This window comes from Rhamphochromis longiceps, linkage group LG15 (assembly GCF_057381845.1).
Source record: "Rhamphochromis longiceps isolate RC_006_pf linkage group LG15, R_longiceps_female_GT1.1, whole genome shotgun sequence".
In the NCBI taxonomy this organism is placed as follows: domain Eukaryota; kingdom Metazoa; phylum Chordata; class Actinopteri; order Cichliformes; family Cichlidae; genus Rhamphochromis; species Rhamphochromis longiceps.
The window spans coordinates 15,426,424-15,443,979 of NC_140571.1; the positions used below are offsets into that span (position 1 = coordinate 15,426,424).

Genomic DNA, 17,556 nt, shown 5'->3' on the forward strand with positions numbered 1-17,556 from the left:
GCACGTGCCCCGTCAGTGGGCACATTAACACTAACTCAACATGACTTGTTGATATATTTCCATGGCGGTAATGATGTTAATGACAGTATTTTAATGCCTGTGTGCATGGAAATCTGAGGGAATATTAATGCCTCTGGCCGCTGATCGTGTCGAGGGTGGAGCACATTAATATGTATTGAGCAGGCACGTGTCTATATGTCTATGGATGCGTGTGAAGTGACTAATAACCGCTTCAGTTTCATGTTTATTTCTCTGGTGTTGAATTAAACAAGCCTTTTTTTGTAGTCGAAATAGTCATTTATCTTGCCACCAGCCTGTAAAGTGGACTTGGAGCTTATGCCAGTGACTGCTGATAAAGTCTAAAGTGAGGGAGATAACGGTTTCAGTCTGGGTTCAGCAGAGGTGCATGTGCTGTGCCAGTTGTGAAAATGGGCTCTTTCCCCCCCCCTACTATTTGGCAACTGATCGACATGAAAGTGTTTGTTGTGGCACCCTGCCACCACAAAGTCTTTTATTGACCCAATTAATGTGTCGCCTTAGCCACAAGTAGGCGGAGTAAATGTCCTCCACGGACGTAAGATGCATGCCACTAATTAACTCTAAAGCTGTGGCATGTCTGTGGTCTGCCTCAGTGTTCTGCTCTTTGAAAAGTTTATGTCAAAATGGGAAGAATCACGGACCAACAGTCATGCCTAATCTTACCGTTGGAAAACTAATCACTCATGCACAAACTCGCTGATAAAATGTGGTTGTTTTCTCTCATGTTTGGGTTTCCCAGCCTCAGACACGAGCGGAGAAGGCAATTTATTTTAGGTTTCGAGCTGCAGCTTCATTAGTGTTATCGGGAACTATTGTCTCAAGATGCCTACGATTACGTTCGCGTCCCAACGCGCACAATCAAAATACCATTTTCTCCACTAAACATGCTCCAACTGATCCTACAAATAATCAGTTCTATTTTTGATCAGATTACTCTGTTTTTTGTTTTTTTTTTGTTTGTTTTTTACCAGTGGCAGTAATGAATTAGACCTGCATGCGATAGCAAGGTGGAACAGATTGCTCTGTAATCTACTGAGTCTTCATCCAGTCCGCTTGACAGCTGTATTGTTTGAAAAATAGCAAGACAGCAGGCTGCTGTGAAATCCCACCCTGTAGGAGCTGTATAAGCTGTTCACCGCCTTAATGGCTGCTCCAGTCTCACTGATGGGAGTGTGGCTCTCACTTCTCTCCCGAATGTCAAAAATGAGCTGTTTTGTCTTGTTGCTGACAATTGGGGTCATGCTGTTGTTTTGGCACCCCATTATCAAGCCTCCACCTCCAGTAAGCACTCTTTCATCTGTCAGATATCAAACTACATAAAGGGCTGTAGCGCACTAAGTGTAAAATACAAATTATTTGAAATGTTATTAATAGAGTGACAGTAGATGTGACGTGCCAATTAGTGGTGAAATAAATATTCTTTTTATTAAGGTGATTTTGATAAAAGTTGTCATTGTGATACTTAAAATTGTTACAATTGTTGGGGTACATGTATGTCTCAATTTACACTGGGCAATGTAGGATGCTGTGCAAAAGTCTTGAACCACCGCCCATTTCATTATATTTTGCTTCGGAGGAGACTTTCAGATTTTTTACAAGTGATCTGGAACAATAGGTGTCTGTGCTGTTACAGGTTTTCTTTGGACATTGAGAGCTTTTTCTCTCATTTTCAGTCCAATTCTTGTACCTGAATACTTTTAGAAGAATGCTTTTTTGTTAATTAAGCCAATCAACACTGACCTATAAATCATTCAAGGATAAAATGGCACCTAAAGCAGTGGACAGCAGTGTTGTGTCTACATATAGCAGACAAATGAGCAAAGAACCAGTTTTAAATTGTACCTTTAGATGCCTTGTTACTAGCTGTCTGTCACCCAAACACATCATTTGTTCCCATTAAAAAAATAAAGAAAAGAAATCTGTGAAAAATACCAAATGATAACAGTTTTAGGGGTATAAAATAATTTAATTTTTTTTTGAGCGGTACAACAATGGTACAAAACTGGCACCACCTTCATTTTTTAGCATGACAGTGATCACAAAGACATTGGCAGTGTAGTTAAAGCATAACTGGATAGATAAACACACAAACGGAACAGTAGCAGGCATGGACTGGCCTCCCCAGAGCCCGGACCTCAACGTTATGGGGTCATAGTGTGGGGTCATCTTGACAAAGAATGTAACAAAAGCCAGTCGTTGTCCAAAGAAGAGCTTTTAATGACCTTCAAGAAGCCGGGGTAGCTATTCCTGAAGAGTAGTGAAAGAAATTACAAGAAAGCTTGTCTAAGAGAGTTCAGGCTGTGTTGAAGAATAAAGTTGGTCATATCAGTTGTTAATTTTTAAGCTTGTACAAACTCTGTTTTTTCCTTATATACTGTATTTTCTGTATATTTGCATGTGTCAGTGATTTGCTGCACCTATTTTACACTTTCCCACTTTGCTTAAATCTGCTTAAATCTGTCATATACTGGCTGCAAGTGGGACACCCAGGTATACCTCTTCAGCTGGTTGGCTGAAAAAACATGATAAGGTGCCGTTAACACCGCAGCACTGAGCGAAGAAACTCCTAACGAAGGCAAGGGCTAGGCTGAAAGGGCTGCCGGGTCACCTCAACAACTATGTATTCATTTCCAAGGGTGAGGATACCAGCTGTTAAGCCTGGAGAAGGATGGACTCCGCCAGGAGTAAGCTGCCCCAGACGCAGCACACAAGTAAGAGAGCAACCAGTAAATACAGACTCAGACAAGGGATCAAGGCCAGAAGTTTTCAGTAAGACAACATCAGTGTTTTCAAAACTGAAACATATTTCCAATGACAAGAGCATCACAGTCAGCTCAGTCAAATGCACTTCCTCTAAGCTACGGAAACATCTGTTCAAGAGAAAAAGCTAAAGGCATTAGAGATGAAACGTTTCCACCACATCCTCTGTATTTTTTTTACAAGGACCACATCACTAATGCAAAGTTCATGTCAGAGAAACACAATGATCAGACCATGCAAAGATCTTTTTTTCTGCAGTCATGGAAAAAAAGATACATGTATATAAGTAAGGAGAATGCAAGGAGGCAGAAAGAGGGAAAGATAGAAAAAGAGAGGGGAGAGGACAACATCAGTGAGTGGACAGGCCTCACACCATCCGAGAGCATCTGAGGACTGAGAGGCATGGACGAAGCTGGGCGCAATCTTTCAGTGACACACCAGTGGAGATGACTATGGGACAGGTAAAGGTAATGCAATTATACCACACAGTGACAGATGTTGGGTTTGCTGGGGTGAAACTACAGTGTTTCAAAGATGGACAGCATAAAGCATATCTTTTGTACTTGGGCCCATGCTTTCTTACTACCGTATGTTGTGTCATGCAGGCAATAAAACTGTGGATAGCCCAGTGAAAATATTACTTCATTATAGATGTTGGAAGATATCAGACACAAAAGCTGAAACAAAATATCACATTATTGCTGGGGCACCTGGTCGCTCATATTTATCAGCGTGAGTCATTAGTGTGATTGAATTAAATAACTTGTTAGCATCATTTCTGATTTTGAGTATGGTTCAGTTTACGTGAATTATTGAAGCATCTTTCTAAAAAGATTTTAAAAATTCACCCAGTTCTTATCCTAGCTGCCAGGAAAATGCGATGAAGTCATTTCCTTAACTGAGTGAATTGAAGGAAAGAAAGAGTCTTCGGTCACAATCTCTGTTACATCCCATACTGCTGCTCCTATATATATTTCCTCCTGCTTCTTCACTTTTACATCCCTTGACCTCGATGGAAAACCTCATGAGGTCAAGGACAGGAGTTTCATGACAATTGTACTCACCCATCTGAACAGCTCTCTGTGAAGCCCTGCATGTTCTCGTGTCCCTCTTATGTCCCATTGCTCTCCTTGAGCGTTTTCAGACGCTGAATGATCTCTTGAAAGTCACACGAGAATGGCGAAAAGAGCCGGAAGGCCAGGATCAACTCGAGGAAGGCAGAAGTTACTGGCAAACACCGACGAGAAGCTGCATGAAGAAGAAGAAGCATGCACAAGTTGGTGATTTGCATTTCTTCACAGTGTGCTTCTTAGATGCTTCCTTAACTAATGAATTAAAGTTCGTACAGACTTAAAAAAAAATCCCTCAACTTATTCCAAGGTATATGCTACTCATGTAACCAAACCCCAGCTCTGATTGCTTTCTCAAAAATACTGTATTCACACTGGTACAGCCTTGCCAGGGTGCAGCAGATTTCTTCCCCTTATATTCGGCTTCAGCTGCAGCTGTGGATAAGATTCATTCATTTTCTTCCTTTCTGACAAAATTGATCATGTCTCGTGTTTTTACTTGAAATGCGCCAAAATACATGGAAATATTGAACGAGGGCAGGAAGGCTGACACGACTTTCTGACAGAAGATGGAAAATCTCGAAATGAGCAGATTACTGTTGGAGTAAGCTCATTGAGTTTCTATTTGAAAGAACAGATTACTAATAGCTGTGGACTGAGGTTAAGGTCAGTTAAAGTAAGACACTGGTGGTTAGGGTTAATGTCACATCAACCTATTACGAGTGGTGGAAAGTAAATTTGCACTTTGTGTTTGAGTCCTCACTATGTGTGATTTTACACTGCTCCACTGGACTGTTTCATACTTGATTGCATTATTCATCATTTGTACATAAATGTATTATTAAATTAGCCTTTACACTTTGATTAATTTAAGCTGTGCAGTCCCACACGTGTGTTTTTCGGGTGATATAAAGCTCTGCTGTAGTTTACATGAGGTCACTATGTAGCTGATTAAGTTGGAGGAGAAATTTGAAAAGCAAGACTTGCACTATTATTCTTAATCTTCAACAAAAGAATAAATTCTGCACACAAAATGCTATGTTTCAAGACTCAGGTACACTCTAAAAGTGATTATTTTGCATCACAATGAGTATTTTCCACATCGTTATTACTGGGCTCTATTAGAGTTTCTTGCATGATTCACAGTTCAAAATTATTCTTACATTTTTTTGATTGGCTGTTCATTCCCTTTTTTCAGGAACTTCTAGGGTGAAAAATGGAGCCAACATATAAGTGTCTAAAACTGCTGTTCCTTTAATAGGCGCTTTAAGCTGGCTTAAAAAGCGAGTAAATTCACATTGAATTTCATGTAAAAATGCACAGTACCAGCCATGAAACCTTGGTAGCTTGGTACCAAACTGGTTTTAGCCTTTATAGCTAATTTCCCCCTTCGCTTCCTTTTGGAGCGCTTTTAATTGCATTATCTCATGAATAGTATAGTCCTGTGTGATTATCCAGTGAATGATATTCTAGTAATTTATTAGTCCGTTACTTAGAACTAAATCGCAGATATCTGTGTACCAGTGCAGTCTATTGCTTAATTTTTAGGACTGCGTCCATCTCCGTTTATGGAGTTATTTTCCTATGAACAGCCTACAGAAAGGGGTTTTTAACCAATGCAAATATGCTCCTGGGCAGTCCGATTGCAGGCAAGTGACAGTGGAGTTCACTAGGAATGGGAAAAGTGTTAAAACCCCCCCAAAACAAAACATTAAGGACAAAAAATATAATATGAAAAGCACAGATAGTGGCTAGAATGCACACTCAAGCCTACATGGTGATGGGGCCAAAAAGATCATGCTGAAGCTTCAAAGTGACGAGTCCAGAAATCTCCATCTGCCTCCACCTTTTATATACAGTCTATAACTGAGCATTTTCCTCTTGCAATCTGAAAGACCTAAAAACAAACTGCAAACCTGCGAATAAATAAAAACAAAGAAACAAAAACCATTTCTTATACTTGATTGGAAATGGCAAGAAAATCAACTGATGTACAGTGAAGCCCTAATTCAAACAAGAATATGAGAGTAGACATCACAGACATGAAGAAAGCAACAAATATTACAGCAGGTTGTCTGTGTTTAGTCTTTTAGTCTTCAAAGTCAATTTATTAAAACAGTGTCTAAACGTATTCCCGTTAAAAGGTGTATGTGAGGAAAATGAGCTGAAATGCCAGTTGGACTGGGAATCTGCCAGGAAATATAAAAGTGACTGTCGAATAAAATGTTAATAGATTTTAGAGTTTAACTGTACTGTATCTTCCTGCACCATTGCTTATAACACCAACAGCTTGCAAAAGCTAGTGGAATTATAAAGAGCAGCTTAACTATATTTAACACTGTGATTATGGCCTTTGGTTCGAATATCAATAGAAGCATAATATTTTAGCCACATGTTGCTTACAGCTTGCGGCTTAGATACGTAATACTGCCTTTTATAAATGGAACAGCTCCTCTAGCCAAAACTCCAAATTCATACTGAGCTCAAGTTAAGTGGCGTGAACAAACAAACATGTTGGTCTTTGGCTGCTACTGGTACGAAAAAATAAACTGCATCCACGGCTGTCTTGTTTTCTCCTTTTGGACATCCAAAGAAATTGAACTTTCCCTCACAATCAAAAAAGCAACTTCCAACACTTGCAGAGGCGTACTGCTAAGTTTTTCCAAGTTAGAAAAAGCACAATGGAAATCCCCTCTCGCTGACGTCAACCAGACCAGAGAGCAGGAGGAAAAACAGTTTAAAATGATGGATTTTGAACCTAGATGGGGTCTGAAAAGTAAAGCCAATGTGGAATTTCTTTAACCCTGCATTCCCTCCAGCTCTTATCCTAGCTGCCAGTTAAATGCAACAAGGTCATTTTACTCAGTTAAGGCTCTTTCTCAACAACTTTGACCAAAAAGAAAGAAAGGCTGATTTGTCACAATTTCTGTTATATACTATACTCTTGCTTCTATATATTTCCCTGCTACTCATTTACCTCAGTTTGTAACTCCACATTTTCCAGATAAAGTTTATTGCTAGTTTTAAGTTTTATTAAGTGAAGCACGATTGTTTCGTGAAGCATGAAACCCATTAGAGTCAAAAAGGAAAATAAAGGGAGAGACTTTGAGATGCTATCTTATAACTGACAGAGAATGCAGTGTTCCTCAGTTTCTCAATCAAGTCAAACCCTTGTTTGCCAACCGACTTCACTAACAAATGAGTAACATCAATGCAACCATGTCTATCTTTTATATACAGCAGTAGTTCCCAAACTACCGTACGCGTACCCTCGGGGGTACGCAAGTGGCTGTAGGTGGTACGCGTGGGTTGGGGTTGGAGTGGGGATCAAAAATTTTAAAAGCCGAAATTTGCGCTAATGAAGTTTTATTTGACTGTTAAATACATGACTATATACCACCCTCTGGTGTTCAGCAAAAAAATAGCTCTGACAAAATACATGGGCGTGATTTGCCCAAATGACCCAAATGACTGACACCTAACAGTTGAAGTTGCCTCCAAGCATTCAGTGCAGCGCGAAAATGGACAAGTGGTTAACAAGAAAAAAAGACCCTACCACAGAGACACCGGCCACAACAACCAATAAGCTCATGTCTGAAGATGCATTTTCCAGTGACCGCACAGGTGATTGTTCAACAACAATGTGTTCGTCAGATTTGGATGCTAGCAGGGATGTATCTGTGGTTACTAGCCAAGTGGCTAGCATAGCTGGAGCCAGCCATGTGGAAAGTGATGAAGTGTCTGATGCGGAGCGTCAAAGTGGGAGAAAGCATGACAGCTCGGACTGTAACACAACCTCATCAAAGAAGCGCAAATATGATGACAATTATATTTCGCTGGGGTTTACGTGTATAAATATTGGTGGATTTTCCCGGCCACAGTGTGTTATTTGTGCAAAAGTATTGTCTCAGAACTCAATGAAACCTTCACTTTTGCGCAGACATTTAGAGACAAATCATCCCCATTTGAAAAATAAACCAAGGGAATATTTTGAGCGACAGCTAAAATCACTTTCAACAAGTAAAACCTGCATTCAGGTGCCAGATCTTATGAATAAAAACAGACTACAAGCATCTTACATGGTCAGTTACAGAGTGGCTAAAAACAACAAACCCCACACTATTGTGGAGGACCTCATTCTCCCTGCTGCTTTAGATATGGTAGGGACAATGTTGGGGGAAAAGGCAAAAAAGACGATACAGTCCATTCCATCATCAAACAATACTGTCTCACGGCGCATCAATGCAATGTCAGAAAATGTTTTACAGCAGCTACTTCTGCGCATGCACCACAGTGAATTTTATGCAATACAGCTAGATGAGTCCACGGATGTGGCTGGCCTGGCGCATCTTCTCGTATATGTGCGCTACATTCATGAAGGAACCATCAAGGAGGACATGCTGTTCTGTAAACCACTGGAACAAAGGACAACTGCCGCAGATATTTTTCAAAAGCTGGACACATTCATGAACACACATGGACTCGTGTGGGACAGATGTGTTGGCATCTGTACTGATGCGCACGGGCCATGACTGGGAGACACGGAGGTGTGGTTTCGCGTGTGCAAGCAGTCGTGCCAGATGCCTCCTGGGTACACTGCAGCATCCACCGAGAGGCTCTTGCTGCAAAGGGAATACCTGTCCGTTTGAAACATGTTTTGGACACGAGTGTAAAAATGGTTAACTTTGTGAAAGCCAGGCCGCTGAACTCCCGCTTATTTGCTGCGTTGTGCAATGAGATGGGCAGCGAGCATGAGACATTATTACTCCACACAGAGATTCGCTGGCTATCTAGAGGGAAAGTGCTGACCCGTTTCTGTGAGTTGAGGGATGAACTTAAAGTTTTCTTCAATAACCATCCCTTTGAGCTGTCTGAACATTTGCATGATGAAGAGTACCTTACGTGCCTGGCTTATCTGTGTGATATATTTTCTCGTCTGAACGAGCTCAATCTCAGATTACAAGGCGTTTCTGCAACTATATTCAATGTTCAAGATAAAGTTGAGGCCATGATAAAGAAGTTAAACCTTTGGAAGAACTGCTTGGATACAAACAACACTGAAGTCTTTCCTGTGCTGCATGATTTTCTGTGCTCTAATGATCTCACACTATCTAAAAGTGTAAAGCGCGAATGTAACGTGCACCTTGAGGAGCTGGAGGTGCAGTTACGCCGATACTTCCCAGAGACGGGCGGCTCAAATGATTGGATACGTCACCCGTTCACCGCCGTGCCTACTTCGTTATCACCGTCTGACCAGGAGAGCCTAATTGAAATCGCCACAGATGGATCTCTAAAAGTTGAACACGCTCAAAAGAACCTGGCGGATTTCTGGATAGGGCTGCGCACTGAACAGCCCGCGCTGGCTAAACGCGCTGTCAAGACTCTGATGCCTTTCGCCACCACATACTTATGCGAAAGGGGATTTTCTGCTTTAACAAACATGAAAACAAAATACAGAGCAAGACTTTGTGTGGAAAACGATTTAAGACTCAGCCTTTCCCAAATTGAGCCAAACATTGAAGAGCTGTGTGCCTCTGCTCAAGCACATCCATCACATTAAATAAAGTTCTGTTTAATGAAAGTTCATGGCCTTTATGCTCTCGACAAAAAAGTGAATTCTAATAAATCTTTTGATACACTGCTAGTATTAAGTAGTAAAGTTTGTTATTAAAACTCTGTCATTACTAAAAAATATCAATAAATTCATTTGGTGGTGAGAAATAATCGACTGTGCAGTATTTATTTTTATGCATGCGATATTGCAATGTATTTATAGACACTAATTAAGAATCGTTCGTAGTAGGGGGTATGCGGCTGAGGGTGACATGTTTCAAGGGGTACGTGGCTGGAAAATGTTTGGGAAGCACTGATATACAGTCTATGTTTTAGAGCAGACTGAAACCTGAGCTTTTTGGCTTCGTGTAATATCACATATTGATTACCTGATGCTGGGTTTTCCCTGACTGGGTCCTTGGCCAGTGGTACTAATAATCATATAAAACTGTGCACTAAATACATTCGTTTTAGCCGCCAAATCAGAAATAATTACTGCAATCTGGCGTGTTACAAGTGTGTTATAACATACAGTAAGACACATAAAAGGACAGAGAACCGTGGAGAAAGAGGCGAGTTTCTGGCCTTCAGATGGCCTAGAAGCAGCCAAAAGAGACATGCTCACAGGAGGAACATGTAAAATAACTGGACTCTACAGTGAAGGACGCAGGCTAATAACATCAGAACCGCCTTTCCCCACAAGGCCTTTTCATTCCAGGTGTGTCAGCCTCTACGCCAGAGCTTGAAGCTCACAATTGCTTTTTGCCAACTGATGCTGCAAAATCCCCAGGCCCTGCTGACACACAATGACAAATGTGTAAACGCTGACTGGGAAACTGGCTGTGATTTCTAAAACATTCTCTGAAATAATGGTGGCAGAAGGAGGGGAGAATGCTAGAGAGTGCAAATTACAGCTAAGGCAATGGGCTGGAAAAAGAACAGCCTTGTTGATGACAACACTGTGTGCTTTTGTGACAGAGGTCCTCACTTTAGTATCCATCTCTCAACTTATTTCATAAAACACATTGTCAGCTCTCAGGGGAAATGGACCACTGAATGGTACTACACCGTAACAGTTCCTGACGGAGATCTGCTAAGAAATATATGCGGGAGGGGTGGGGGTGGGGGGCAGGGAGCCCTCGTGACAGTCTGATATGACAGTGAATTGGAATTGATGTAAATATTATCTCAAGGTTAACTGCAAGCTGTTTGCTTTACTGTGCAGTGTGCAACTATTCAGCCCTGAAACCCCTCTAATGTTCTCAATGAGAGCTGCTCTTATGCCATATGTTTCAGCACGCACACACAAGAAATTAATTCCTGACAAGTTGCTCTCTGGCATTTCTTGCAAAACTAATGGGCCATGAGTGAATTATTGATGAGTGTTGATCAAGGAGAAAGCAGAAAATAGGTTACCTATAAGCTGACATTCAAACACAGTGACATGCGTGAATATTTCATCAAAAGGGGTAAATAGGCATTTCATATGATGATAATATTCCAAAGCTTTCCTTCTAATCGCTAATTTGGAAAATAAAATGAACTCCAGCGTTGCTATTGACTTGTGTTCTTTTCAATTTATGAGACCTCATTTGACTGCAGAGCCCTGCTCAGCAGCAGCCTTATCTCTATTTCCTTTACCTCCTGCATCCCTCACTTTCCCTTTCTCCCAGTTTGCTGTGGGCAGCAGTAGCGTAAGAGTGATGTGAGTGACCTTGGCCCAGTTCTGTAGGCTCCAGAGGAAGGCCATGGCTCACAGCGATTCGTTCCTCCCCACCAATCCCGATTAGCAGGCAGGCAGCAGGCAAAGGATGGGAACTGCGTGGAGTGTCGCAGTGCAGAGAGGGCCATCAAGGAGGTGGAGCTGGATCTCTGGCCCAGAAGAGGTGTGAAGAGGGAAGGAGGAGCGGGCTTGGGACATAGGGACAGCAGCCTGTGGGGTGGAGTGTGTGCCATGAGGAGAGGGTTCTGTAGAACAAGGATAATGGAGGAACAGATCAACAGTGGGTCAAGAAGGACATAGAGACAAAGCTAAGCTCAGTGGGGAGGAAGATGAGAAGGCATAAAGGCCTGGAAGAAAGCCTGCAGCCTGGGCTGTGCTGCTCAATGCTTTACTGCTCTTCAGAGCCGTCACTGCACACTGGGATGACACATGAACAGATGTGCACGCAAACACACACACATGCATAGTTAGGGGACACCTCTTAAACTATATCATGCTAAATCATGATACTGAATCATATTTTCTTTCTTTCATCTTTCACTTTGTTCACTTCTTTCCACTCTCTAAAGTCGAGAGTATGCACGAAACACTAGATTATTATGAATGTTAAATTTTGACCTTGTAAACTGAAATTATAAACCTCTATGTTGCTGTAGTCAGCGCTACATATTTTTTAAAAGCAAGATATAGAAACACAAACACACTCCTATGTGTTTGAAACACTGTGTTACATGCTGCATGTAATAAAAATGAGAAAATAGTCTTGTGCGATGTGATAAATCTGTTGGGTCTGTACCATGAAAGGTAATTTAATGTGCTAAAACTCTTTTCTAACCACCTAATGGGACCAAAAATAAGGTGAAGACACAATGTAGACGTACTATAAATTTTTAAGTAGCAGGCAAAACTTGCTAGCAGTTAAATATTCACACATCAGTTATATCTCTGGCAACCTGATAAAGCCCCACATCCACTTTCCCTTTAGTTCTAATTTGCTCTCCTCCATCTCCTGATTAAAATATCAGGTTTCTCTCTGATAATTAAATAATAGAGTACTTTCGTCTGGGAAAGCTTCCATTGTAATTATAAAGGGACAAATGGTTTCAAGAACAGCGTCAGAACTGTTCTTAAGTTTTCCTTATTAGATTTGTTTTAAATATCACACTGAAAGTTACCTTAACCTCCAGGTTTTTCTTTGGAGATTGCAACTAAATGACTGCATGCCTTAGTCAAGCCTGGAGGCTAACGTTAGGTTAGGTTGTCCTTCTCAACCTTCTCCACGCACCCTCTCTCTGCGCAGCACACGCATACAGCACTAGTGTGATGTGTACACACAAACACTCAGCAGATGGGCTCGTGCAGTGACAGCCACCTTTTCGATGTCCTTGGGTCCCTCATCATATTTACCCCCCCCCCCCCCCCCCCCTTCCTTTAATTCCGCCCTCTGCCCTAACTCCTTCCTCTCAATTCAAAGCCACTTTTTTAGGATGGGGTGGGGGGTGGGGTGCTGCACTTGCAAGACACATGAAAAGAAGCACTGGAAGTTTTCGATCTCTCTTCCTTGCCACCTGCAGCCCCATCCATTTCACTCTCCCACCTCCCAACTCTCCCTTCCATTATACGCTTCTCTTACATGAGGCCTGGGCAATCGACCTCAGTGATAATCCAGTCTTTCATATTGGCAGATTAATATTGACTCAGAGCCCTGGCGCTGATGCTCGGCCCATCCTCCAGGTGTTGGAGCATGCAGAGTATGAGAGATGGAGCTTAATATACATTCAGCTGGTGCCTCTCACCCCAGAAGAGCTGCATGACAGGGAAGAAGTGATTGTGGTTTGCCAGCTTTACAACTACACGTTAAGAATACAGCCACACAAGGCTTAAATTACGACCTACTCCCTGGCCTACATGTATGAGTTCATGCATGCATATGCAATCTGTCGAACATATTACTAAGGCCATACCAAAAACATGCCTAGAATGGCTACTAAAGGATATGCTGCAAGGTTTTTAATACATTTTATCTGAGCAGGCTGTGTCTGCTTTCCCGTGGAGTAACTCTGATGAACACATACTGAGACAGTCAGTTTCATGGTGATAAATGGAGATTTGATGAGGGCAAATCAATGATTTGATTACATAGAAATCAGGCAGAGACATGAAATCAAACACTCCACAACACCAGATAAAAACAACAGGAGAATATAATATAAATGAAGAGTAAATGCAGTCCATGGTATGGTGACATCTGAATCTATAGGCATAGATTGATTGGGTAATGCAGAAATGTGGAAAAGAAAAATAGACAATGGTGTTTCTGAAAGGTTAAGCTCACAGCAGAGGCTTTTAATTTTCTAACATAACCCACAAGGACACAGGATGGACCTACTCCTTCTAATCGACCAGGAACACAGTAGGATACCTCAGAATATTTGCTCAGTCTGATCCTGCTTTATTGCTTTTGCTAAGCTCGTTAACCTTCTTCTAACTATGTGTTTTATAGCCATTGTAGTTCATGGAGGATACAGGGTTGGAATGCATGTTGTAACAGTTGCTGCATCTGTAATGAGTTTGAAATATATGAAGGATGGTTGGAGTGTGTTTAAGTCCTCAAATTTCCAGTGTAGGCTAATCTTTCCTAAAAATAAGCTACTAGCTAACAGAGTGCTATCAACTGTGAATGAAAGCAATGCTAACACAGTGCTTAATGTTTTAAGTTTTGCTGTTTCTTGGCTTTAGTATGCCATCAATGCTGTAACTGAAAAAATGTTAAGTCATTGCTAAAGATGCCAAAGGTTATAAAGTAAAGTAGGAGTTAGTACCACTTCAGAATTAGTAAAACTTAAAATTAGAACTAACATAATATTTAACATAAGTTCACTCAAATGTCTAAAAAAACCTTGCAGTGTTAGGTGACTAAAAAGGGATAAACTAGTCAAGTTTTGCACTGTTGTACCTGAAACGTACACCTCATAAATGCTGACTCCAAACCTCACACTGGACACTAACCCTAAAAGTCACTTTATGTTGTCTTGTCTGTGCTATCTTGTTTCATGCATCCAGGTCGTGGTGTTCTTAAGGCCTAAGTCCACCTGTAAAATAGGCTTGAGCTCTCTTTTCAGGCGATTCAACACCCATTCACACCTTGATCCATCTGACCTTAATAACTCATATGACAGTGGGTGGGGCAACGTGGCACAACGGATTGAGACCTGGGCCCCTATGCTGGTAATGATTCGTTCCTTGGTTCAAACCTAGGATCATGTGACCCTTAACAACTACTGGTCATCCTAGGGACACCTTTTCAGACCATTTTCTACACATTTTAGCTCTTCAAAATCACTAGGGGGCAGTGTCACAAGCAAACGGTCTACCAGCCATGGAGAAGAGTGACGTTTTTACATAAAAAGAGATGAAGTGAAACTGAATGTTTAAAAAAATGAAAACTGTCCACTGCAGACGTTATCTGTGCGTCACGTAGCTTTTTGATCTTTGACATTGATGCTTAAAACGATGAGCTTGACTGTTGCTCCCTCCTCTCTCCTGATCTACTTTTCAACCAGTCAATGTTCGATCTGCACATGTAGTCATGTGTAGCACTACATGCTGTTGGATCCTTGAAGACTGCACAGGAGCACTTTAACATTGGTTGAATTTGTGTATACAAACACAGCACCGTAAAACAAGCAATCCATGATTAGTGCATTAAATAGCTGGGACTCTCCTTTAGTTTTTAAATTTAAATTATTATTTTACATATAGTGTTAGATCTCAACAACAGTTGCCTCAAGGTGCTTTATAATGTAAGGTAAAGACCTTTCAGTAATACAAACTGAAGGTCCCCCTGGATGAGAGGTTTTCATGAATACAAAAAATAAAAAAATAAAAAAATAAATCCAGTTGCCTTCATTTCAAGGCAACTGCATTGTACTATTATACTAGCTTTCCGTTATCAAGCTAGTATATTTGCAACTATGCCTTAGATTTTCAGGAGTTGTCTGGGATTGGCTTGCTTTGTTTTATGAACTGTAGGTATAATATTCCATGAAAAAATAAATGTATTAAATAACCTATCAATTTGGATTGTTTGATTCTTGCCCTCTACTTGACCTGCCATCAACAACCTGGCAATAAAATCAGTAAAAAATAAATTTAAATAAATACACTGCTGAGTGTTTTACAACCAGACAGTCACATTTCCAACCCTTGTCCTTGGGATTTATCACATGCAACCTCAAGTTCTCAATAATGTAAATCTGACAGTAATGTGACTGTAAAACACAACCAGAGTTCAGTGTTAATAACCTCCCGGTCATTTATTCCCGTACCGCTCAGAAATCACAGCAAAGACAACATGACAATAAAAACATGACAAATCAAACGGGGACGCTGAGTTGGTGATGTGTGATTATTGTTTTGCAGTTTGAACATACACTCACAGTTTGAGTTTGAGCTGCAGGAGTGTGCGGGCACCGCTTGGGAATTTCACAGAGGATAACGCGCTAGATGAGTGACGTTATGATTGTTCACAGCTGCACGGGGACATTTTTTTTGTCCAAGACTTCAATTTATTATTTGAAATTGTGACACAGATCTGCAGAGATGACTCACAGCTGAAAGAAGAATAGTTTTCTGCTTTGACAAGAAAGATGTGATCAAAAAAAAAAAAGAAAAAAGGGAGAGACAGCAAAAAACAGAATGTTTGGTCGTGTTTGAGAAATGGGCTACAACAGTGAGCTAGTCAAGTTGACAGCCAATGGGTGCTGATCCTTGCTGCATTTTGCCACAGTGTGACTTTCATCACATGTACATATCATAAAAATCACAAGACTGAGCCTGTGAAGTCGGATCTGTATTTGGAGTAGTTTTGTATCAAGATTATTTACGATGTTAATCACAGAGCAATGACAGATAGGAAGGCGTTATCCCCAACTTTAGGACAACTGGACATAAATTTAAAATTAACCGTGGCTCAGTAGTGCAGTAGTTTACACATATGCCCAGCAAAAGTCCAGTTTAATCCCAGGAGGAGACAGAAATGCCTTGGGGTTGTGTCAGGAAGGGCATCTGTTTTTTAAAAAAACGATTTCTCGAAACAAACGTGTAGAGACACCTGCTGTGGTGACCCCTTGTGAATAAGGGAGCAGCTGAAAGCAGCTCCAAAGGAAATAATCAGATTAATAAAGACATCATACAGAACGATTTCCCATAAAAGATGCATCTTTACATGTAAAGATCAGTAAGAATAAGTCATATTTTACTTCTGATTGCTAAGCCAAACCCAGAGGTCTTACTGAGGCATGGAAGAAATACTAAAATCTCAGTACGAAATTTTAACTTTGCACGACACAGCATCAGTCAGGGCTGGTTCTTTCTGAAGTTTCAGGCCTGACAGAGAACATACTTAGTGTAATGATCCATCGTCTGTGTGTATCTAATGAAAAAAAACGATTATATGTGGATAGTTGCCCACTTCACTGGCTTGTTAATGAGTATGCATATTTGTTTGCATGTATGTGGGAGTGTGTGTGTGGAGGATACATTACAGGGGAGCATGCAGTGTAGCCAGCTTGAGGAGGAAGGGTTAATGAGCCAATCACATTCCGTCAGGGAAGCTATCAAGTGCTCAGAGGAGTCCACTGGTCATTCAGCATGTCTGGTTCTCCTTTTTTACTCCTTTCCTAAACTCCCTCTCAAGCTCTGACCATACCTCCCTTCTCTTTCTCTCTTTTGAACAGCTTCCATGCTTCACCCCATTTTTCACACTCCTGACAGATTAGTGCTAACGAGGATATTAGCCATGGCAGTAAACACAGTGCCTTTCTCCAATCCATTTGGCCATTCTGGCTGCCCAGGCGAGCACTACCAGAGTTACAAAGAGGAGTAGGTGCATGTGTGTGTGTGTGTTGGGGTGTGTGTGAAGGAGCTGCAAGCTGGCAAAGACAAAGGCAGAAGAGACAGTGCATCAGGGGTCGGACTTTCATCAGTTCACGTTAGAGGTCATGCAATTTCAGCCATCTCACTGGCAGAAAGGAAAAGCCTTTTATCAAAGCGAGCACTCACCTGGCCAAAATACTCAGGATGCTTGCCTACTTCCAAGTTATTTGGTCCTATTTCAATGCATTCTAACTAGCTGTGCAATACTTTCATCCCAATTTTGTTTATTTATGAGGTTTACTTTGTCCTGGGGAGGAATCAACCATTTCCATCTGCAGAGAACTATACGTCCTCCCTGGGTTTAACGAGTACGTTGGGATAACCTTTGTACTCTACACACACATACGCACACCCACAAACATGCTCTGAAAAATGGGATGCACTGTGTTAGTGTGGCGCAAAACCTCAAGGGGAGGTCGCTTTGATAGAGGGGGTTTATGTCCCTCCCAGAGGGCCTGGAGCAGTGCTCACCAA

The 17,556-nt window shown here is 41.3% G+C and overlaps 1 protein-coding gene across 1 annotated transcript; it reads left to right on the forward strand.

The window, feature by feature from the left end:
* Nucleotides 1-8,397: 8,397 nt before the first annotated feature.
* Nucleotides 8,398-11,445, forward strand: LOC146652434 (zinc finger BED domain-containing protein 5-like). The gene is made up of 2 exons (XM_085382702.1): nt 8,398-9,243; nt 11,155-11,445. Exons 1-2 carry the CDS (start codon nt 8,398-8,400, stop codon nt 11,443-11,445), a joined length of 1,137 nt encoding a protein of 378 aa, XP_085238828.1.
* Nucleotides 11,446-17,556: the final 6,111 nt, after the last annotated feature.